Source organism: Mesoplodon mirus (genome assembly GCF_964341445.2).
Source record: "Mesoplodon mirus genome assembly, chromosome: 18".
Lineage (NCBI taxonomy): Eukaryota > Metazoa > Chordata > Mammalia > Artiodactyla > Ziphiidae > Mesoplodon > Mesoplodon mirus.
This window is the reverse complement of record NC_138994.1, coordinates 5,700,693-5,724,514: the sequence shown is the minus strand read 5'-3', so window position 1 is coordinate 5,724,514 and position 23,822 is coordinate 5,700,693. Positions and strand designations below refer to the sequence as shown.

At 57.9% G+C, this 23,822-nt stretch overlaps 2 protein-coding genes across 2 annotated transcripts; both read left to right on the top strand.

Annotated features, from left to right (window-relative positions):
• Positions 1 to 1,965: 1,965 nt before the first annotated feature.
• On the top strand, positions 1,966 to 2,379 carry HCRT (hypocretin neuropeptide precursor; the record flags this gene model as incomplete). Its single annotated transcript, XM_082605440.1, has 1 exon — positions 1,966 to 2,379. One exon carries the CDS (start codon positions 1,966 to 1,968, stop codon positions 2,377 to 2,379), a length of 414 nt encoding a protein of 137 aa, XP_082461566.1.
• A 2,502-nt stretch (positions 2,380 to 4,881) lies between these two features.
• KCNH4 (potassium voltage-gated channel subfamily H member 4) lies at positions 4,882 to 21,111 on the top strand (the record flags this gene model as incomplete). The annotated part of the gene is made up of 16 exons (XM_082604377.1): positions 4,882 to 4,957; positions 6,848 to 7,081; positions 7,402 to 7,548; positions 7,675 to 7,799; positions 8,576 to 8,819; positions 9,119 to 9,276; positions 12,122 to 12,329; positions 13,375 to 13,569; positions 14,002 to 14,201; positions 15,792 to 16,041; positions 16,588 to 16,832; positions 17,499 to 17,537; positions 17,732 to 18,084; positions 18,350 to 18,456; positions 19,221 to 19,294; positions 20,539 to 21,111. 16 exons carry the CDS (start codon positions 4,882 to 4,884, stop codon positions 20,932 to 20,934), a joined length of 3,051 nt encoding a protein of 1,016 aa, XP_082460503.1. The 3' UTR covers positions 20,935 to 21,111.
• Between the last annotated feature and the right edge of the window lie 2,711 nt (positions 21,112 to 23,822).

The following is a 23,822-nucleotide window of genomic DNA, read 5'->3' as shown; positions in this document are numbered from 1 at the left end:
AATCACCTCTCTCGTGTAAGGGAAGTGATCTGCGGACCACACCTTACTTCCCGCGTGAAATAAGCACTGACATGTCTAGGTCTTTGTCCCTTCGTCAGAATGCCTTCTCCCCTGACCTTACTTGGGAAGCCCACTTTTCATGCAAGGCTTTTTCACAGGCCTTTCTCCACTGAGCTAGCCTTTTGCCGGGTCGCCTCCCCACCTGGACTTCGGAGCTCCTTGAAAACTGGGCTATATCCTATGCACACTGTCACTCCAGTGCCCAGAGCAGGGCCTGGCGCGGAACTGGCGCTCAGTAGACAGTGCCCTGGATAAGACAGCAGCCTAGAGATGACATGTGTCCTTCACCCCATGGTGGCTCTCTCCCTGCTGATGGTGGGATGGGACTCCATCCCTCCTGTCCAGGCAGCCCAGCCAGGTAGGAAGGAAGCTGGGGATGTTGAAGGATCTCACCAGGTTTTGCTGCTTTCCTCCCACTGCCCAGGGTTGGCTTTCAAGTTTCTCTATCTTGGAGGTTGGTGAAAGGGAGAGAGGGAAGAAGAGAGACGGAGGGGAGGGAGAGCCAGCGAAGAAAGCTTTTCCGTGGAGGAAGGAGGCCCTGGAGCCTGAAGGCCCCAGGAGCAGTGACAGGAGGACAGGGGGAGAGGCCTGTTGCCTGGCTGCCCTCTCCTCCCACACACATCCTCTGGAGAGTGGGTCTCACGACTGCCTCCTTTCCTGCCCCTAATTAGCAGCTCCCCTGACACACTGTCCCACACCAGCATCCCAGGCAAGGCCTCTTTTGTGCTCCCAGATTCCTAGGTGCAAGTTGGCCTCATTAGTGCCCGGAGACCGCCCCATCTCCAGGGAGCAGGCAGACAGACGGGGGCGGGGAGGTGACCGGGAGCACAATGATCCACCTCCAGTCTCTGAGTGCCTTGGCGACCATTCCTTGGGCCCAGCCTGGAGACGGCCCTCCTGCAGGAGGCTAATCTTAGATTTGCCTTTGGCCCCAGAGTGGACGCAAGTGCCCATCTCTCCCCCTCCGCCCCAGAGCACTATAAACCCCTGGACCCTGGTAGCGGGTTGCAGTTGACAGCCTCAAAGCTCCTGGCTATTTGGACCACTGCAGACGACACTTTTCCCGGCTACGCCACTCTGAGCTCCAGACACCATGAATCCTCCTACAAAGGTAAAGACCCAGGGACGGAGGGGTGACTCATTAGGCCAGGGGCAATGAGAGGGCCTGCTCAGGGAGCTGGAAAAAGGTTGAAGGTGTCTAGCTCTTGGCCTTTTCCCATGTGGGTTCTGAGGCAGCGGACGGGGTGGACCCTTGGCCGAGTATCTGCCTTGGCTAACATTGGATTGTGCCGTGTTCTCCTAAGAGTTCATGTTTATTGAGCCTTCATTACGTATTAGGTGCTGTTTGCACCTGTCATCTCATTTCATCCTCCCAGAAGCCCTGCACAGTAGGAATTATTTAATACTCAGTTTACAAGTGAGGATGTTGTGCCCCCTGAGAGGGTAGGAAACTGGTCCAAAGCGACTGAGCTGTTTCCCCTGCAAGGGAACAGGCCGACAAGACAACAACTTGGATCCTGCCAGTCCTTGATTTGCACGTGTTTGCCCACTGTGAGGGGGGAGGAGCGGATAAATAGGGCCTCAGTTTCGCTGAGCTAAGTTTCCACAAACGTCTGCGGCAGATTCAGACATGTCTGTTTTCAGGTGGAGTGGTCAGCGCTCTAATGGGTACCCAGAGGAGAGGGGGATTCATTCCGTCCAGGGGGTCTCAAAGGGCTTCCTGGAGGAGATGCTCTGCTAGGTCTTCAAGGCTGAGTAGGTAAAGAAGCCAGCACGAGCCCTTCTCCAACAGAGCCCTTCAGACAGCTCTGCGCAGAGACAGGAAAGCTAAGCGACAGAGAGGGAGGAGCGCAGGCCAGGAGGGGGCGTGAAGCCAGCTGTGCAGGGCTCGGGCGTAGGGGTTGGATGCGGGCGACCCTCAGCGCCCGGTCTCCGCCTCCCCAGGTCTCCTGGGCCACCGTGACGCTGCTGCTCCTGCTGCTGTTGCTGCCGCCTGCACTAATGTCGCCCGGGGCGGCCGCGCAGCCTCTGCCCGACTGCTGCCGTCAGAAGACGTGCTCCTGCCGCCTCTACGAGCTACTGCACGGCGCGGGCAATCACGCGGCCGGCATCCTCACGCTGGGCAAGCGGCGGTCCGGGCCCCCGGGCCTCCAGGGCCGGTTGCAGCGCCTCCTGCAGGCCAGTGGCAACCACGCGGCCGGCATCCTGACCATGGGCCGCCGCGCAGGCGCAGAGTCAGCGCCGGGCCCCTGCCCCGGGCGCCGGTGTCCCGCTGAGGCCACCTCGTCTGTCGCGCCCGGGGGACGGTCCGGGGTCTGAGGCCTTGCTCAGGTCCTGTCCTGGCCCTACCCTGGCCCTGCCCCCTCCCCTCTGTCAGCCCGCCCGGTGTCAGCCCGCAGAAAAAGGGCAATAAAGACGAGTCTCCCTCTGTTAGTGTGGCTGCTCTCTGTCCCTGTGTGGTCGCGTCCCGCCCTCCAGGGGGCGTGAGAGTCTTTCTAACTATAAAGAGCCAGAAAACCTGGAGGCTCGGGGAGCCTGAGCTTGGGCGTCTTTGAACCCGAAACACTCTCGGGCGGGGAGCTCCCAGAGCAAGGAACTGTGCAAGGCCCTGGGGTGCGGAGAGAACCGCATATGTGCGTGCTTAGAGGGGAGGATGGGGACAGACACGTCCCTCGGTGCTCTACCAGTCATTCTGTATCGCAGGGCCTTTCCGGAGAGACGCAGAGGAGAGAAAAAGCAAGCAGAGGATCGGAATCCGGTTGGGAAGGAGGGAGGAGCTGCGCCTGCCGAAAAGGCAGGGAATATGAGGTTTCAACATAAATCTTCGAGAGAGCTGCAGCGTGGGGTAGAGAGTCCGGGGGAGCAGTGAGGCGCTGAAGGGGAGGCGGTTAGGCTTGTGCAGCCCCTCACAAGTCGTCAGGCTTTTCACTTTATTCTGTAGGTAGCTGAGAGTCAGGAGAACTTAAGTGGGGATGCGGCAAGATCTTCCTGCAATTAACCGAACACACCTGGTACAGGTTGAATTGCGTGCACGCACACACACTCCATTTACGGGTTGAAGTCCTAACCCCCAGCCCTTCAGAATGTAACCTTATTTGGAAATAGAGTCTTTGTGGACGTAATTAGTTAAAATGTGGTCATAACTGGGGTAGGGTGGGCCTCTAACCCAATATGATGCGTCCTTATATAAAGGGGGAATTTGGACACAAATGCACACAAGAAGAACCCATGTGAACATGAAGGCAGAGCTGGAGTGATGCATCTACAAGCCAAAAAGTGCCAACAACCCACTGGAAGCTAGAAAACAAGCATGGAGCAAATATTCCCCCACGGCCTTAAAAAGGAACCAACCCTGCAGTCATCTTGATCTTGGACTTCTAGCCTTCAGAACTGAGCCAAAAATTTCTGTTGTTTAAGCCACCCAGCTTATGGTACTTTGTTACAGCAGCCCTAAGAAACTAACACCCAAAAGTAGAGATGTGCCACTTTTAAGCAATATAACATCCCAGATAATGCCCAGCTCAGACTCAGGGTGAGGGTGAGGAACACTGGCCTGCCCTCTCCCCAGCCCATCTTCCCTTTGTCACTGGATTTGGCTGTCTTGTTCTGGCAAGCAGCCACCCTAAGCCACCACACTCAGCTGCCCGAGTAATTTTCTGCTTCCATAGTGAAAAAGTCCTGTGTCTGGTCTCACCTGGGTCCTTCCTGCTGCTGCACTTATTTCGTTTTGGAGAAGAAGGAAAACCAAATCCACCAGAGCACCTTTGGAGATTTACAAACTGACTGCCCAGCTTGAAACTATCTTTCTCAGCCCCAAACTTGCTTCTAGCCTCTCTTCCACCTAAATGGTAGCAGAGAGAAGGAGGGTTAAATCAGGATGATAGGAAGAGGGAGAATAGGGAGACAATTGCTCTCCAACACATTGTGTGCCAAAGATATGCATTATGCTATTAAATTCTCACAACCATACGAGGTAAAAATTGTTAGCTGCATTTTACAGCTGATAGTGAGAGGCTAAGTCACACAGTAAGTAAGTGGCAGCGCTGGGATTTCTACCTGGTGGACTCCAAAGCTCTTTTCATCCACACTGCTGAGCTTAGAGGCAGCGTTCGCCAGGGTGCCCTACGCAGACTGAGGCACAGGTGAGGGTTAAGTAGTGCATTCTAGAATTTGAGTTTCCTGCCTTCCCATCGATCTTCCACCGGCAAAACTAGCCTCTTTAACACTTGCTGTCTCACACTGGAGCTCAGGGAGCTGGGGGTGCTGCGAAATACCCCAACTCCAGCAGGCGGCGCTGTGAACCAGACAAGATTCCCAGGGTGGGCGGCGCGCGGGGAAACCCGAGGGGCGGAGACACAAGGAGCAGCCAGGGAAACACGCGTGGGGGCGTGGCCACCCTGGAAGGTGGGCGTGTCTGTCATTCAAGCCCTGCCCCACCTCTTGGAGCCTCGGCTCTGGGTGGGCGTGTCCCGAATTCTCTGCGGGAGAGACACGCGTGGGCCGCTCCCCACCGGGAGGAGAGCAGCAGAGAGGGGTGAGGGTGCCTCTGGTGGCCCCTCCCCGTGCGGGGCCACGTGGCGGGCGAGGGCCGAGCCCGGGGGAAAGAACCTGGCCCGTCAGGAGGTGGGGGGGACCGAGGCGGCGCCGAGACGAGCGGAGAGCTGCTGGATTCGGAGCAGAGAGGCGGCGGCGGCGCCGAGAGGGAGGGGAGGAGGCAGGCGGGCGCATGGGGCGCCCCGGCCTCGCCGGCAGCGCCCCCCCTCCGGCCCGGCCGCGCTGAACGCCCCCCGGCGCCGCGCCTCGAGCCCGCGCCCCGAGGCCATGCCGGTCATGAAGGGGTTACTGGCCCCGCAGAACACCTTCCTGGACACCATCGCCACCCGCTTCGACCGCACGCGTGAGTGGGCCGGAGGCTGAGGCTGGGGGTTCGAGCTAGGGGCCAAGTCTCCTTCGGCGCTGGCGCGAGTCTCCTGGATATGGTGAGAGAGACCCGAGGGGAGGAGAGAGAGTGGAGTTGAGGGTCTAGGAACTCCCAGAGCCAAGCCGCGGTAAAGGAACAGGACTGGGAGCGCCCTGGGAGGGGAGGCGGGCGAGGACCAAGAGTGTGTGGGGGGCCAAGGTTGGGGTTGTGTGACTGGAAGCAGGAAAGGCTCTTTGTGCGGCAAAGCGGAGAAGAGTCCTTTGGAGCCGCCCACTCTCGGGCTGAGCTCTGCTGGAGGCGTGTGAGGGGGTATCCAAGACGCGGAGGTGGGACGAAATGGGCAGACGCTCTGGGGTCTACTCCCAGAAGACTCCAGCATCCACTTCTCTCAGAAGAAAAAAGAGAGAAAAGATCAGACTTCGGCAGGACCTAGCTTGGATTGAGGTCACGCGCCCCCGAGCCGTAGAGCTTCTGTGTCTGAGGGAGGTGAGGCAGGAAGAGGGGGGTGGTCTGTGTGACACAGGGAACTGCCTACACCCCCATCCCAGCTTGGGTTCCAGGTTCAGCACCTTGGACAGCCGCAGTCCTCCTTACCCGCCTCTTCTCCCGCCGTTCCCTTTTCCTACTTTGGTACTGAGAGATCTCCCCTTGCCCCACTTGGGACACCCTGGCTGGGATCTGGCAGGTGGGGGGAGCGGTACCTGAGGGCGAAAACCGAGCCGCCGGGGCCCTACCCGCCTCCCCACCCCGCACCCACACACACCTCCCTTGTTTCCATAGCGCCCATCACCCAGGCAACAGGCCTGGGATGGAAGAAGGAGGCTGCTTGCCCAGGGCCCAGCGCCTCCCAGGCTCCTGCAGTATCCCCATCAGCCGCTCCACCCCCAGACGCTCAGCCCTCCTAGCGCCCCAGGACTGGTTGTGTCTCAGATCCCTTCCCTCAGCTGAGACTGTCCCTAGATGGCCCACAGAGCCCCCCTGAGGCCTCCCACCCATTGGAGCTGGAGGGAGCCAGCTCAGGTTCTGTTGCTGGGGTTGCTGGAGCCACACCTTCATTGCTCAAGCCTGTCGGACTTTGAGCACTGGGACAGACCCTCTGAAATTAGCTAAGGGATGCTAAAAAGAGGACCTTTCCTGAAAGGCAGGGAATAAGGATGCTACTCATCACTGTCTTCCTCCCCCAACAAAGGAGATTTGTGAGTTTGGATAATCTCTGCCTTTGCGTCTCCTGTCAATGAAATGGGCATGATATCACCAGAATCTCTGCCCTGTTCACTCTCTAATAGGATGCCAGGATAGTGGCTATGGATGCGCTTTGAAAGCTGGGCAAATGTGGGGCATCATTTCACCTTCGCAGTTTAACACTTACTATGTGCCAGGATTTGTTCTTCCCAGGTAACTCATGTAACTCTCACACCAACCATGCAAGGAAGATATATTATCCCCCAGTTTTCAGATAAGGAAGCTGAGTCACAGAAGAGTTCATTAACTTGCCCAAGGTTACACAGTCAGTAAGTGGCAGAGGTGGGTGCTGGAGCCCATGCCCTTCCCATGCTGTGCTGCCTCCTACAGTAACAGCTCACCAGCTTGAAGGCAGGAGGATGAACCTCATGACCTCTTGGGGTTCCTTTTCCAGCCCCCTAGTAGTCCCTCTCCCAACTCTCCCACCCTTAAGTCCTTGTCCTTTTGCTCCATCTCTTCTTACTCTCATTCCAGAATATCCCAAAGGGGATCCAGGAATCACATGGGAGCCTGGGAAGCTTCTGGCTCTGGGATCTCTGACCACAGCTTGGGGGAGGTATGGCCCACCTGGAAGGTGAGCTCTCCTCCTGGCCTTGACCTGACCTTGACCTCTTCTTCCCACAGACAGCAACTTCCTGCTGGCCAACACACAGGGCCCACGGGGCTTTCCCATTGTCTACTGCTCCGACGGCTTCTGTGAGCTCACAGGCTACGGCCGCACTGAGGTCATGCAGAAAACCTGCAATTGCCGTTTCCTCTACGGTCCAGAGACCAGTGAGCCAGCCCTGCAGAGGCTGCACAAGGCCCTGGAGGGCCATCAGGAGCACCGGGCTGAAATCTGCTTCTACCGAAAGGATGGTGAGGGGGCCTGGCCTGCCCTGCACTCCTGCCCACACCACAGGCCTTAGCCAGAGTCCACTTGGCACAGTGGAAGCCTGGGTGCTGGTCCCCACACTGCCACAAGCTGACTGTGTGACACTGAGTGCATCCCTGACCCTCTCTGGGCCGTGGTTCTCCCATCAGGAAGGTGAAGGAGATAGCTGACATAATCTCTGGGCTTCTTTCCAGCACTAAACCTTGGCCAGGCCCTTTGACTATGCCCAGGAGCCAAGGGGGATGAGAGAGAAGGAGATGCCATGGGCTGCTCACCCTCTCCCTCCATCTCTCCACACCTACAGGCTCAGCCTTTTGGTGCCTCCTGGACATGATGCCCATCAAGAATGAGATGGGGGAGGTTGTACTTTTCCTCTTTTCCTTCAAGGACATCACTCAGAGCGGAGGCCCAGGACTTGGCCCCCCAGGAGGCCACAGCGACAGTAATCATGGTAACTGCAAGTCTGGGGAGAAGGCATGAATGATCAGAAGTCCTTGCCCAAGGTCACAGAAGACCTCTCCCTACTCAGCCTCATGGGATGCGCCCCCGCTTATCTCCGTACCCTTCTTCCCAACAGAAAAGTCCCTTGGCAGGAGGGGAGCCAGCTCGAGACTTCGATCCACCAGGAGGCGGAGCCATGCTGTCCTACACCGACTGACCGGCCACTTTGGCCGCCGGGGCCGGGGAGGCATGAAAACCAATGTGAGTCCTATCTCCACCCCAGCATCTTCCAGCCGTGTTTCTGAGGCACCCTTGTTACTGTGTCCCTGTTTCTCTGTCTGTTTGATCTCCCTCCAGAGGCTTTTTCCTCTGTCCGTCCGTTTCTCAAGTATGGTTCTCTGCTCTATCCCACGTTCCGCCACATCCCCTTCCATCCCCATCTCCCTTGCTTCCTTGTGATTGCCAATACCCTGCTCTGATGATGTCACAGGGGGGCACAAAATCACTAACTGTGGTTCCAGGGAGAAAGCCCCCACTGGGGGCCTGGCATCTAGCCCTGTGTACCACTCCTAAGACCCTGATGAAGCCACGGGTCTCCAACCATCTGTGCAGTGTGTTATGGCTACAGCGAATGGGGTGCACCATGCCATCCTCCCCTCATCCCTGGGGTATACTCATCCTCCACTGCACCCCTGGAACCCAAGAGGGACTTGAAGGAGAAGCTAGTGACCTCTCAAGCCAGGGCTTGTGCCTGATTTGTCATAATCACCTTCTCAAGCAAGGTGAAGGTCAAGCCTTAGAAATACCTGCCCCCACAAAAACCATGATTGATTCAAAAGGGGGCCTGAGCAGTAAGTTGGCAGAGGAAGGAGGTGTCAGGTGCCAGCCCCGACCCACTCTTCCTGCACGTTCCACCTCCTCTCATGGTCACGCCTGCAGTGCCCACTCTCCCCTCCCCCATTCCTTACCTCCCCCTCCCCCCAGCCTTGGCTCCTCTTTCCCCCAAGTGTCCCCAACCGCCACCCCTCTCCCCTTAGAACGTGTTTGAGCCAAAGCCATCAGTGCCCGAATACAAGGTGGCCTCCGTGGGGGGGTCCCGCTGCCTCCTCCTCCACTACAGCGTGCCCAAGGCCATCTGGGACGGCCTCATCCTCCTCGCCACCTTCTACGTTGCGGTCACCGTCCCCTACAATGTCTGCTTCTCGGATGATGACGACACCCCCATCACTTCCCGACACACCCTTGTCAGCGACATCGCCGTGGAGATGCTCTTCATCCTCGGTTAGACGCTCTGCCCTATGTACCCTGGCTGGTGGGCTGGAGGGACCCACTCATCCAAGCCTCGCTCCATCCTGGGCCTGCAGGACCCAGGCAGTCAGAGCCTACCCAGTTCTGGGTCTTTGAGTCCTCATGGTCCGTCAGCCCTGACCCCTGACCCCCGGAGACTTCAGCCTTTAGACCTCTCCTCCCTAAGGACCAGCCTGAAGCCCAATGCCTCTTCCCCATTCCTGCGTCCACCTCCATTCTGAGTCTCTTGCCCTTGGCCAAGGCCCCCTCGTAACAGCCTCTCACACCCCCAGATATCATCCTGAACTTCCGCACCACCTATGTGTCCCAGTCCGGCCAAGTGGTCTCTGCTCCTCGTTCCATTGGCCTCCACTATCTGGCCACCTGGTTCTTTGTTGACCTCATTGCTGCTCTGCCTTTCGACCTGCTTTACGTCTTCAACATCACCGTGGTAAGTGGTCCCTGTTCCACCTTGCAGCCTAGCTGCTCAACTTCAGCACAGCATCTCCCATCAAGGGACCCACCTCAGTCCCAGACTCAGTCATCTGCGAATATTTGTCAGGCATCTGTGATGGGCAGAGCCCAGCGCTAGAAGCTGAGAAGGGTCCGAGAGGGTCTGTGCTCTTGGGGGGCTCAGCTCACAATCTCTGAGGGAAGCTGCGACCAATGAAAAGCTAAGTAGGGCTACCAAGGCGGCATTGGTCTGAAGCCAAATGAGTGGCACTTTTCACATTTCTATTTAACAAACCAAGGATGAGCATTTAGCTGTCTGCAAAGCACTGTGTGTGGCATGGTCACTGTGGAGAAAAGTGATAAGAATTCAGCCTCTCGGAGTGCAAGACGGGACCAAGGTATTGCTGCGTGGGGGCTGGGCACGGAGCTGGCCGACCTTGGAGCTCCAGGCTGGAACGTGGGCTCCATGCAAAAATGATCTGAAATCTGGCCAGTGCCTAGGAAGCCAAAGCATGGCAGTCGGGCAGAGGCTAGGGTGGTCTGGGAAGGGTTCCTGTGGGAGGAGGTGAGAGCAGAGCTAGACCTTCGACAGACGAGGACCTGGCTGGCAGGAGACAAGAAGAGGGAGCATGTGGGGGGAGCACAGTCAGCCAAGACGGGGAGGCAGAGGCTGCGGAGCGGATTTGGAGGCGGAGCGTCCCAGGACCTGCATCCTCCCGGCTCCCGGGGGACTGCCTGGAGGCGCCCTAGGTGGTCAGCTCTGAACCCAGTGGGCAGATACTAGGTCTTCTCTGACCCAGGGAGAGGGAGTCCCACCCTGTGTCCCCAGACCCCCTTGGCTGCTGAGTGGGGAGGTGGGGAGCCGTTTCCCTGTGCTCCTCTCCCTGCCACCCTCAGCTATAGCGGGAAACCACCTACACGCAGCCGGATTTAACTAGCCGCCAACGGGCTGTGGGCCTCTTCTCCTGGCTGTGTACACGTGTGTGCACGCTCCCACACACGTGCGTGTGGGTGTGTCTGCCCTGAGGCTCCAGCCCTTCCAAGCAGGGCTCCCCACCCCTCCCCTGAGTGCACCCCCCGCCCCCCCGGGTTTTGTGCCCACCAAGCAGTTCCCCCTCCTCTGGTACGTTCAGGACCACTTTACAGTTGACTAAGTTCTTTCACGCATCATCCTATAGGAACCTCACAGTAACCCTTCAGGGCAGATTCTCGTATCTCTCTGTCTCAGAGGCAGATGCAGAGGCTCAAGAGAGATTGAGTGGCTTGTTGAAGGTCACACAGCTAGCCGTGGCAGGCAGGAGACTGGAACCAGGTCTCTAGACTCCTGGGCTGGTATTCTTTCCAGCATGCTACCCTGCTTCCCGGGAAACCAGGGTACCTGAGCGGATGGCCTGGCATGAGGGGAGAGGGGGAGCAATGTGGGGCTGGAGCAAGGCCGAGCGGAGATGGAGGATAGGTAGGCACCAGCAGAGCTGTGGACTTGGAGGAGCCAGGCCTGAGACAAGGGAGCTCCCCCAAGGGAGCGGGGCCCAGGGCCAGGTGACAAAGGGAAGCCTTGAAGATCTCAAGGTTGGAGTCAGGAGCTCTGGAAGCTGGGGGCAGGCATTAAGCCCTGGAGAGGGTCCATGTGGGGGAATCAAAGCCACCTCCTCTCCAGCTCCCTTGCCTAAAATTAGAGAAAATGGCAGGCAGTGACTCAGGAGCTGTGTAGGGCCAGGGCTATGGGGGATGATCTCCTGGAGGCCCCTGAAAGGACAGTGAAGGGCCTTCATACCGAGATCCCCAGACGCTGCCCCAGCGCCCCCAGCCCTAGCCTCCAAGCTGCCCCACCCAGGGTAGCAAGAAGATAAGCCCCCACCTGCTCATCATCTAAGACTGGAAGGCTAATCAAAGCACGAGGAAAACAGAGTGGTAACGTTAGCTAACGTTTACAGGCCCCTTACTAGGTGCCACTAGCTCCATCAACCCTCACTGAACCCCACAAGGGCTGAGACCTCACAGCCCAAGCACCCTCACCCTTGCTCTCCTTCCCTCAACATTTTGGTGTGACCCTCTCACCTGCAGCTGAACCACAAGGGGCGAGGTCCCTAAACCTTCCCCTGTCCACAGCTGATTGTACCTGGGACCCTGGGGACTTAGAGCAAGGGCCAGAGATCTTTCTGTCTGTTGCCCCGCTTCTGACCCAGACTTGCCCTTTCACCAGCTGAGGTGCTAAGAGGCAGTAAAGCACAAAACGGACTTTGGTGTCGTCTCAGGTGTGAATCTCCGCTCCATCATTTCCTTGGTCTGTGACCTTGAGCAAGTCAGTAGTAGCCTCTCTGAGCCTTAGTTTTCTCCTCTGCAATCTGGAAATGATGATGGTAATTGGACTGAAGGCATACTTTTTTTTTTTTTTTTTTGCGGTCCGCGGGCCTCTCACTGTTGTGGCCCCTCCCGTTGCGGAGCACAGGCTCCGGACGCGCAGGCTCAGCGGCCGTGGCTCACGGGCCCAGCCGCTCCGCGGCGTGTGGGATCCTCCCGGATCGGGGCACGAACCCGCGTCCCCTGCATCGGCAGGCGGACTCTCAACCAGTGCGCCACCAGGGAAGCCCTGAAGGCATACGTTTTAAATGAGGATTACAAATACTTAGCCCAGTGCCTGACACGCGTAATACTTACTGTTAGCCATTATTAGTTTCAGTGTTACCCTCTCCCCCCCTGCATTTCCTGGTCACCTTCTCAGCACGGCAGGGATACTTTTCCTGGGGCAGCTTCCCCTAGCTCCGGGGCGTCTGGTGGCAAGGCGCTGGCAAGGGACGTGGGGGGCCTGCTGACAGCCTCCCCCACCGCACTCGCTCCCGCAGACGTCGCTGGTGCACCTGCTGAAGACAGTGCGGCTGCTGCGGCTGCTACGGCTGCTGCAGAAGCTGGAGCGGTACTCACAGTGCAGCGCCGTGGTTCTCACGCTGCTCATGGCCATCTTTGCGCTCCTTGCCCACTGGATGGCCTGCGTCTGGTATGTCGTCGGGCGCCGGGAGATGGAGGCCAACGACCCGCTGCTCTGGGACATCGGTGAGCCATTGACCCCAGGCTTTCACTGACCACCCATCCACCTGCCCTGTCCACGCGGGCCCCCAAGCTGACACCTCCACCAGGATCCCCAGCCCTACCCCACTTTCCTCCACTCATCCGATAAACATGCATGAGCTCCTTGCCGGATCAGGCTTGGGAATACTGATTTGAAGCCATGGGCTCTGCCTTGGGGGGACTCACAGCATAGCCGGGGAGCAAGACCAGTGACAGGCAATCAAAATACAGCATGGGAAACACTCTGAAGGTGGGGAAGGGGTTTTGGGCAGAGGCTAAGTACCCCGGACAGGACTCATTTGGTGGCTCCCCACCGCCCTCAAAATAAAGTCCACACTCAGCCCACCCCGCACCTGGCCCTGCAGCCCTCTCCACCCCTACCTGACTTCCCTTCCTCCCGGGCCCCCTCTGCTGCTGGCACCCTGGCCTCCCTCCAGCACCCAGGATGCACTGCTTTCTCACTTTGGGCCTTGAATGTGTTTTCCTCTCTGGAATCCTCTCTCTTTTGTCTTCCCTGCCTTCTTCCTAAGCCACTTTTCTATCCTTGTGGTCTCAACTAAAATGCTCTATCTTAAGGGAGGCCTTCAGGAACCATATCCCCCACCAAACTGGGTTGGCTCTCCCTAACCCATTATGATTCCCGAAGACATACTTCCTTTTTAGTAGCTGCTTTCCACCTGTTATGATTTATTTCATGTCTTTCCCCTCCAGACTGTACGTTCCACCAGCGCAGGGAGCATGTTTGGGTCAAGTCCCAGCACCCTGGGACACAGGAAGCACTTTAATAAACTATTAGGGACTGGAAGGGGCCCCTAAACAGTCAGCCGTGTAGGGAGTTGGTAACCTTGAAGTGCAACTGTAACCACTTCACCGTGGGGAGGCCCAGGCACCGGCTGCTCCTTGCATTTCTTGTGCAAACCTCCCCTCGCCTCTGTAAATACTCGACCAAGGTCAAGTGAAGGCAGCTCAAGGAAACCCCACTCTCCACTGCTCGCGCAGCCGGGACTCCTTGCATCCCTCCACCCCCTAGGCTGGTTGCACGAGCTGGGCAAGCGGCTGGAGGTGCCCTATGTCAACGGCTCTGCGGGTGGCCCGTCGCGGCGCAGCGCCTACATCGCTGCACTCTACTTCACGCTGAGCAGCCTCACGAGCGTGGGCTTCGGCAACGTGTGCGCCAACACTGACGCCGAGAAGCTCTTCTCCATCTGCACGATGCTCATAGGCGGTGAGGCCGGCCCTGCCAAGCCCCCCGGGTGGCCCTGCTAAGCCCAGCGTGCGGGTGGGGAAACTGAGGCCCAGGGAAGGCAAGGTCTCCACCCACGACCAGACACTCGTGCATTTATTCATAGGTGTTTGCTCAGCACCTGCTATGTGCTGGCCCTCGGGGGATGCCACAGATAGGAGGGTCTCTTGCAAAAGGAATGGGAAGCCCAAGTTCATGACTTCATGGGGCGGGCGGGCATGAGAGGAGCATCGAGTCTGACCCCTCTCAGGACCAACCTCTGTTCCCCGCCCCAAGCCAGCACCTAGGCACACAGGAGCCCACTGGTTCACCTGCCCCTCCCCCAGGAATCCAGAGACCCATCCAGGGCAGGGGGGTTGCGGGGGGAGGAGGCCGGAGGGGTGGCCGCCCCTGACTGCCTGCTGTGCGCCGCAGCGCTGATGCACGCGGTGGTGTTCGGGAACGTGACGGCCATCATCCAGCGCATGTACTCGCGCCGCTCCCTCTACCACAGCCGCATGAAGGACCTCAAGGACTTCATCCGCGTGCACCGCCTGCCCCGGCCGCTCAAGCAGCGCATGCTCGAGTACTTCCAGGCCACGTGGACAGTCAACAGCGGCATCGACGCCAACGAGGTAGTGCGCGGGGCTCCCGGTGGTACCCAGCGCGCGGAGGTAAAGTGGGAAAGGGGTCGCTGCCTCCCAGCGTTTGGGACGGAGGCAAATGGGGTGCAGGGAGACGAGGTGCTGTTCACAAGGGCACGCACCCACCGGAATCCACATCCCTTTTCCTCTACACGTGGCTAATGCCATGCTCCCTTCAGCCACCATTTTCGAGCACCTGCTTCCAGCCAGTCTCTGTGCTGGACACGGGGTTGGGGAACGATTACCCCCAGCCCTTGCCCTCAGGAAGGCACCAGTCTGGGGAGGGAGGCAGACGGGTAAACAAATAGTTACGCTGTGAATGGGACTATACTCGAGGGACTTGGTGCAGTGGGGCCCTCATTGTGTCTGGGCCTAGAGGAGGCAGGGAAGATGTCACAGAAGAGGGGACACCGTGAAGGACAAGAAGAACTTTGGCCTGGGGCCAGAAGGCCATTCCAGGCAGAAAGAGCAGTAGGAACACAGGTCTGGAAATATTGACGCAAAAGAGCAGGGTGAGCTGAAAATAGTTCAGTGAGCCTTCAGGAGAGGGTGTGTGAGCGCTGCGGAGGGATGAGGGACAGAGGGGTGAAGAGACCAGGCTGGGGAGGTGGGCAGGCCCAGCTCAGGGATGGCCTTGGATTTAGATCTTATCCTGCCACATTTTTAGGCTGGGGAGTGGCCTGCAGATCCAGGAGGTATTTCTGAGAGCAGGAGCCTTGGGACTTGGTGATGCGCTGGTTGCAGAAAAGGAGCTCAGAGTGATTCCCAGGTTTCTGGTTTTGGCCAAGGGTGGGATGGAGGCATTACAGGAGGAAGATTGGACTTAGGGGTGAAAGTGAGAGTCCAGGGTTGGGCCACGATGAGGGTGTGGTGCCTATGGGGGATCCAGGTGGACGTTGCCCCGTGGGTAGTTGAAAATACAGGTCTGGACCCAGAGATAGGGCTCTGGGCTCACAGGGAGGTAGAAGTCCTGGCTGCTTGCCATGATGCAGGGAGAGTGTGGACAGTGAGAAGACAGCTGAGGAAGAGGAGCCTGGGGAGGAAATGGGGACAAGAGGGAGAGGTAAGCAAGCCAGAGTGGCCGAGGGGCTCCATAAGACAAGGATGGAACCGAACCATGAACATTAAGTTTGGCCCCTGGGAGGTCATTAGTAAAATTCAAGGTCTAGTGTAACCCTACGTTTTACAGATGGGGATACTGAGGCCCGGAGAGAGGAAATGGATTGCCCAAAGTCCACAGGGATTTATGCAGAGCTGATTTCTAGTCTCCTGACTTCCAGTTGAAGGCTGACCCACCAGGGATGGTCCTTGCATACGTGGGGTTGAGTAACCAGGATGTGTGAGTGACCAGTGTGTGTAGCTGTGAGCAGTGGACAGACAGGAGAAGACCTAGCCTCTGCCCCGGGACTTGGGTTGGGAGGTCCACACACAAGTCAAATTGAGGTGAGACACACAGAAGTCTTCCTGAAGGTCAGAAATGGGTAACCGGAGCTCTGTCCTTGGGAGACAGCTCAGCACATCTGTAGAGCTCAAGTAGCAGCTTCAGGGGGATGGCCAGAATGACTTGTGCCCCTTATGCAGTTACTGCGTGACTTCCCAGACGAGCTGAGAGCTGACATTGCTATGCACCTGAATCGGGAGATCCTGCAGCTGCCGCTGTTTGGAGCGGCGAGCAGGGGCTGCCTGCGGGCCCTCTCCCTGCACATCAAGACTTCCTTCTGCGCCCCGGGCGAGTACCTGTTGCGCCGCGGGGACGCCCTGCAGGCTCACTACTATGTCTGCTCCGGCTCACTGGAGGTGCTCCGGGACAGCATGGTGCTGGCCATCCTGGGTGAGGGTCCCACCACCACCCTCTACCTACCCCAGAACCTTCCCCCAGAGGCCTTGGGAGTGGCCAGGAATCTAGGGACTGGGTACTCTCTCTTGGTCCCGGCACCCTACCACCACCCCCTTTAGACCATACCCCTTGGGCTCTCCCCTAATCCCATTGGCCATCCCTGAACCCATCAACCCTTCCCCAGTGACTGTCCCCCCAGTCAACTGATCCCTTCCCATTGCACCAGCTCCCAACTCCACTGACCCTTTTCCTTCGACCCTCAGCTCCATTGACCTCTGCCCTTTAACTGACCCTTCTGGCCATTCTTTATTGATCATCCAATTCCATTGATCATTTCTCCAGCTTAACTGACATCCCCAGTTGACTGTCTCCCAACTTCACCAGTCATTCTCCACTGACCTGCCGACTCCATTATTTCCACCAATCCCATCGATGGACCCCCCTTCAGCCAGCCTTCAAAGACATTGACCATCCCTCCTGTCCACTAATATCCTCCTGGTCCCTCTGCCCCAGCTGACTGTCCCCATCTCTCACCCACAGGAAAAGGAGACCTGATTGGGGCAGATATCCCTGAGCCAGGGCAGGAGCCTGGGTCAGGCACGGCTCCAAGCTGCGTGCTGAAGACCAGCGCCGACGTGAAGGCACTGACCTACTGTGGCCTGCAGCAACTGAGCAGCCGAGGGCTGGCTGAAGTCCTGAGGCTCTATCCTGAGTACGGGGCTACCTTCAGGGCTGGCTTGCCCCGGGACCTCACCTTCAACCTGCGCCAGGGCTCTGACACCAATGTATGTAGACTCCCTATGGCCTCCACCTCCTCCGAGGTCGCCTCCTTCAAAGTAGACCACCCCCCAGCCCCAGAGAGAGCCTCACGAATTCCTTCCACCCTGAAAACATCACCTCTCAACTCCAGCCACCCCCTTCCATTGTCCCTTCCATGCTTAATATCTTCCAACCCACTGACCCTACTCCGTTGGCCATTATCCAACCCCATGGACCATCGCTCACCACGTGTACTTCCAACTCTACTGACCCATCTCCTGTTGGCCCCGCTTCCGCCTCACTCCAGACTCCTCAAAGGACCCACCCCCCTGCTTCGTGTGCTCCTCCTCCATCAGTTCCCTCCCTCCCTGGACTGGGCCTCATCCCCTGGGGCTTCCTCTTCTCCACTCACCAAGTGTTTCCTGGGCCTGTTTTGGTTTAGGCTCTGGGCCAAGTCTGTAGTTTACACCTTAGACCTTGGTCTTTTACTGCTTTTCAGACTTATGTTGCCACTCAGGATTTCTCTGAGTCAGAGTTGGGGGTATCTCTGACTCAATTCCACAAAAAGGCCCCGCATTCTCAAACCCCACGACACTGATGGGTGAGACTAGGAGGTGGTGCACCGGGGGAGCCGGGAGGTGTGAGTCAGCCTGAACCCCGCCCCCCCCGCCCCCCCCCCCATGTTCCTGCAGGGCCTCTGTCGCTTCTCCCGATCCCCTCGCCTCTCCCAGGTAACGCACCCTTCCTGGGTGGGGTGGAGGTTGCATGGGAGAAGACGGGAGTGGGGGGCACCTTTCCTTGGCTGCTGTGCTCCAGGGTGAAGGGAGAGGGGATGGGGAGCAGCAACTGCCAGTGAAGGCTGTTGCTTACTGAAGGCGCCTGTTGGTCACTGCCCTGTGACATCAGCTGCCCCCTCTGCCCACAGCCCCGCTCGGAAAGCCTGGGCTCCTCCTCGGACAAGACCCAGCCATCCATCACAGAGGCTGAGGCTGGGGCCGAGCCTGGAGGTGGTCCCAGGCCCCGGCGGGCCCTCCTGCTGCCCCACCTCAGCCCAGCACGGCCCCGGGGCTCCCTGGTCAGCCTTTTGGGGGAGGAGCTGCCCCCATTCTCAGCCCTTGTCTCCTCTCCTTCCTTGTCCCCAACCCCTTCCCCTGCCCTGGCTGGCCGGGGCCACAGCCCCTCCCCTCATGGCCTCCCCAGGGGCTCTGCTGCCTGGAAGCCCCCCCAGCTTCTCATTCCCCCACTGGGAACCTTTGGACCTCCGGACCTCAGTCCCCGGTGAGACGCCAGCCTCCCCTGCCTTCCCTATACCCCTGCTGGCTTCCAGAACCTTCTCTGGGCTCCGTCCCCAGCATTCTGACCAGTGCTCCTCCCCATGTGCCCACCCCGCCCTACCTGATCCACCACAGCTTGCAACCCCACTCCTCTTTGACGGCTGCTGCTCCCCAGCTCCCTGGCACCGCAGCCCCTTTCACCCTCTGCCTGCTGTGCTCTGGCCCTTACCCTCTCCCTGTGGGACTGATGACCACTGCCTCCGTCCCAGGATAGTGGATGGCATTGAGGACTCTGGCAGCACAGCAGAGGCCCCTACGTTCCGGTTCAGCAGGAGGCCTGAGCACCCTAGGCCTCACTCACAGGCCCCTCCTACAGGTAAGGGCCAGCAGTGGACTTCAGCTCACGTCACCCATTCATTGGCCGTCCATCCATCCATCCCACATGTAGTAAGGGCTTACCAGCTGCCAGGTGCTGTGCTAGGAACACGCAGATGACCCAGACCTGGTCCACACTCTTAGCGACCTTCCAGTCTAGTTGGGGAGACACCTGTGTACTCAGATAAACGATTCCAGAACAGGGTGCTAAGTGCCGTGACCGAGACAAAGAACAGGGCTCTGAGGTAGGAGAGGAGGGAGCCTCTAACCCTGCCTCCTAGAGGAGGGGACACTAGAGGTGGGTCCTAAAGGGTGGGCAGGAGTTTGAGGGGTAGAGCGAGGCGGTTGGTGAAAGGTAATAGAGGTATGACCAGAAGAGCAGTTGTGTTCAGATACCGAAGAGAAGGGACTTCCCTGGCAGTCCAGTGGTTAAGACTCCGCGCTCCCAATGCAGGGGGCACGGGTTCAATCCCTGGTCAGGGAACTAAGATCCCGCATGCCACATGGTGCGGCCTAAAAAAAAAAAACAAAAACAAAACAGATACCAAAGAGAAGCTCCATGCTTCTCCGTGGGGTGGAGTGGGGAGGGGCTGGGGAAGTGAGAGGGCCACGAAACCATCCTGAAGAGCTTGGGTTTCCCAGCATCCTGACCCCAGAACGTCCCCTCCCCTTGCCCTCTGCCTGCCCAGAGAAGGGCCCAGCCCAGGCTGTAGACTCGAGCTCCCTGTACTCACCCAGCATCCCTTCTCCCCACTCCGTCTGCAGGGACCATGCCCAGCCGGGAAGTGGCCGCTGAGGCCGAGGAGGTGAAGGAAAAGGTCTGCAGGCTGAACCAGGAGGTGGGTTGGGGCTGGCCCCTCCCCTCCAACCTTGGGATCAGAGAGGTGCTTAGTAGAGGAGCATTTCAAAGGGTTTGGAGCCAGAGTCCTGGATTTGGATATTCACACTAGCTGGGAGACCTTGGGCAAGTCCCACAATTACCCTCAACTTCAACTTCCTCATCTGAAAACGGGGAAACCCATACGTTCTTCCCAGAGTTGTTGTGAGGAAGAGGTGAGGGCGCACACATGCCTGGCCCAGTCCCTGGCGCACTGTAAGTACTCGGGGACGGCGACTTCCATCCCTCCAGCTGGCTCAGGTGGTCCAGCCAGAAGAGAGGGCCTCTCCTCCCTCCACCGCCATGGGATTTGCTCCTGCAGGGACCCTCCCCCCACTAAGTCACACGCTCCAGTCCTTTCCGGTCCCCTCCCCCGACGAGTGGGGCAGAGGACAGGGAGGCCGAGCAGGCCTTCAACCCCAGGGGACCTGGACCCTCAGGTCTGAATCCTGGTCCGAAAGAGCCCTGATCCTGTTTGCCCAGGCTGTGCCTCCGCCTCCCCCTCAGGGATGTCAGAGCTGCGTCCACAAAGCAGCCAGGTCAAGCCCTTGAGCCCTCGGGAGCGCTCGGGGGCCTTCCCTGGGTTCTGATAAAGAGCAGGCATCCCATAGGGCGCACCTGGGCTGGGGCGGGACCTGAAGCTGGGGGCGGAGCCAGCCCTGGTTCGGCAGGATTCAAGGTCAGCCCTGCTTCCGCATGCGGTTCTTCTAGACCAGTGGTTCCCCAACTTGGGTGTCCGTCAGTACCCAGAGAACCTGTTAAGGTGCAGACTTCTGGGCTTCACCCAATCTGGAATGTCTGGGGTGGGGCCCAGAGCTTGGCATTTTGACAAGTTTTTCAGTTGATTCTGTACTCCCTGAAATTTGAAAAACGTTGAATAGACACTTGAGCTCGTGTGGTGTATCACCTGAGAGTAAGCCTGCATCTGTCACTTTGCAGCTGTGCGGCCTCTTTGAGCACATTTTTCTACATCTTGTCAAAGTGTGTGTGGCGGGGAGTAGCAATAGCTGTCGTCCCAAATCCTTTTTGGAAAGAGGCTGGGGTATTTACATCTAGACAAAAATAACCCCTGTCCTGTCTTCTTCTCAGGGTGGCCATGAGCAGAAAGTGGGTATGAAAGAGCTTTGTAAACTGTAGAAGGGAGTGCACCTAGGAGGGTGGTGATTGTTATGGCACCTGGGAGACAATTTGATGTGTTTTCAACAGATCTCCCGTCTCAACCGGGAAGTGTCTCAGCTTAGCCAGGAGCTTCGACACATGATGGACCTGCTACAGGCCAGGCTGGGTCCCCCAGGCCACCCAACAGTCTCGGCTTGGCCCCCAGATCTTCCTTGCCCACCTCAGAGGCCTCCATGCATCTCTCCCTGTTTGTCCAGACCACTGCCTGGCCTCCAGGATACTACCCTCGCTGAGGTCCACTACCCAGCCAGTGTGGGGACAGCAGAGATGGGGGCTGCCCCCCCCGACCTGAGACCCTCCATGCTGTCCCCTTACCCCTCAGAGCCTGACCCTCTGGGACCCTCCCCAGTGCCAGAGGCCTTACCTCCGAACTCAAGCCTCATGAGGCACAGCTTCCGGTCCAGGTCAGACACGTTCCACTGACCCTGGCCACGGGCCCAGGCCTGTTTGGGGTGGGCACTGACGCCTGCCATCCAGGGAGGGGCTGGGCCCCTTGGCCTCCTGCCTTGGGTTAGCAGCCACCAGATGGTCTGGTTGGCTCTGGATTCTCTGACCTTTTTAACAAAGCCTGGTCACTTCTGACCCTTTGCCTTTTCCAAACCCTCCTCTATTCTCCTCTGTGAGGGGAGCCACCTGAGGCCGTGGAACCCAACAGGCATGAGATGGACCGCAGTGCCCACTGAGCTGGGCAGATGAGATGTCTGGCTTTCTCCCCAGGACCTGGAGGCAGGTAGAGATGGGGGAGCAGAGAGGGGAAGGGAAAAGCCCCCAGATCCAGCCTGGGAAATGAAGACTGAGGCAAGAGCAGGCAGGATCTTGGTGTCACAGCAAGAGGGATGGATTGCAGATTCCAGTGCAGAGGTAGCTTAGTGATACTGTGAGGTCTTTTGTCCCAGCCCCCGGGTCTCTGCAGGAGACTTTGAAAGCAATGTTGCTTCCAGAGGGGTAGGTTTGAGATCCCGGCTGGCTTTTTTTTTTTTTTTTTTTTTTTTTTTTTTTTTTGCTGAGCCGTGCGGCTTGTGGGACCTTAGTTCCCCAACCAGGGATCGAACCCCGGGCCCTCAGCAGTGAAAGCTCCCAGTCCTAACCACTGGACCACCAGGGAAGTCCCCTGGCTGACATTTGAGTAACCCAAGACTTCTTAGGCCTCCCACCATCAGCCCAAGCTGGAGGGGCTCACCTTACCCCACAGCTCACTTAGGAAATGAACCGATGACCCCAGATATGTATTCTTTGACTCTCACAGCATTTTTTTCAAAATATGAATGAGTTGTCACATTGAAAATCAGGAGAGTTCACATAGAAATCCAGATATTCCAGCTTCTCTAAGCAAATTCGGGAGATCTGGCGACCCTGGGCCAACGCCGCACCTGGTAATAATCAGCTGGTGTTGGGTGGCCACTGTCCTCTTTGGATGAGACCTGCACTCTCCACTTCTTTGCAGTCCCCACATTCCTTGATAATCTCCTGACACCCAGCTAGCTTCCCTCATTTGAATTCTTTATCTGGTCTCTATGGGTATCTCAGTTTGCAATCCCTGCCTTAGAGTATGCTCCCAGGTTCCTTTACCCCAGTGGGTACCTTTTGGGCCCAGTAATGTCTATTTCTACCCCTGGTCCTGGGCCTGTCAACATCTTTGTTTCTGTCTCTCTGCAGGCCGACACTGAAAGTGGTCTCTTCTGCTGCCAGCAACTTGAAACAGTCCCAGCAGCACTCCTCCCCCTCCCCCACCCCCAGACCTCAGCCACGCCTGTTCTCCCCCTTCCAATATGGTCTCACTCAGGGCCCTGACTTCTTGAAAATTCACCCCGGTCTCCAGCTCTCCTTTACCACCCAACACCCTGGGCTCACTTTTGGATAGGAAATAAACTCTTTATTTTTGTAGTTTTTGGCTCTGGCTGTTTCTGGAGGTTGGTCTGATAGCCCCAGGGCTTTGGAGGAACCTACACAGATAGTCACTCCCCCACAGTACCCCAGGGCCCTGTTGCTGTCTCTAGGAGGGCAAAGGTGCCAACCAATCCACTTGGCACCATGTTCACGCCACCAGAGGCCCCAGAGATGAGGCAGAAACCTTAATGAGTCACTATGGGCCCATTACACCCACCCTCCCCCCAACCTGGTCAAAGCCACAGATTCAGACACGGTATGTGGGAAGGGCCCTGACTCAGGTCCACCTCCAGTCCTGGAAAGGTGGCCCATGGGACTCCCCACCAATCCTGCATTAACCGATCCTCTACCTATTGCAAGCTAGGTACAGCAGGGTCTGGAGGAAGCCCTTGTCACCAGCCAAGAACCTGCTAGGAATCCTGCTCCGCCCCATCCCCTTTGCTCTCCTAAGGTCCCTCTTCTTTCTTAGCTTTCACTTCTCTGATGATCACTGCAGGGGTGGGTGTTATGGATGTTAGAAAGAGGCACCCTGGTGACCAGATGTGGGCAGCTTTGTGGCAGGTTGTCCCAGACAGGTTGCCAGGTCGATTCTCCAGCTCAGGCTCCAGAGTATGATGGGTGTTGGCTGGTGTCATAGCAACGAGGCCCACAGCTGTCTATAGGGTGAGCTTTGATTCCATACAGGTTCCGAGTAGTGTCCCTGGGGGTGGGATGCAGAAGCAGAGGAGACGCTAGTCTGTGTTGGGGGGTCGGGGGCGGGCAGAAGCAGAAGTGGTCCTAATCCATACTGAGGGGAGCAGAAAAAATAGAAATAGTCCTGATCCATAGGAAGGGCAAAGTGGGGACAAACAGAAGTGGTTCCAATCTGCATTTATGGATGTATGGGGAGCGACAAGGCAGAAGTGGTCTGGCTCAGTATTTGGCATCAGAGACAAGGGCCGGTTCTGGTTGTGGTTGGAGAGAGGCAGGGGCAGGGGCGGAGGTTGGGGTTGAGCCAAAGGCGGAGGGTCCCGGTTTACGGCTGGGCAGTAGCAAGAGCTCACCCTGTGATCCCACCCTGTAGCCTCCAGAAAGCCCTTTCTATAGCGCTTCCATCATCTTTCTCATCTCAGAATGTCCCCAACAGTCGGGCTCCCAGAAGTGACTTGGCCCGAAAGCTTGGACAGGGGCTTCTCCGCGTTAGCGAGTGCTTAGGGCTGGTCCACGCGGCCTTACGTGCATATTCATTCACACCATGTTTTTCCTTTCCCAATTCTGCACACACAGCCTTCTGCACTCTTGCAACGCTCCGCCAAACGCCTCCCCTCGGGGTGCCTGGAATCCGTGATGACGCGGTCGGCAGGCCCGGCCTTAAAGAGTTCCCGGCCGGGCTCCGCCTAGCCGGCCGCCGGCTCCACCCTAAGCCTAAATCCCAGGCGGCCACC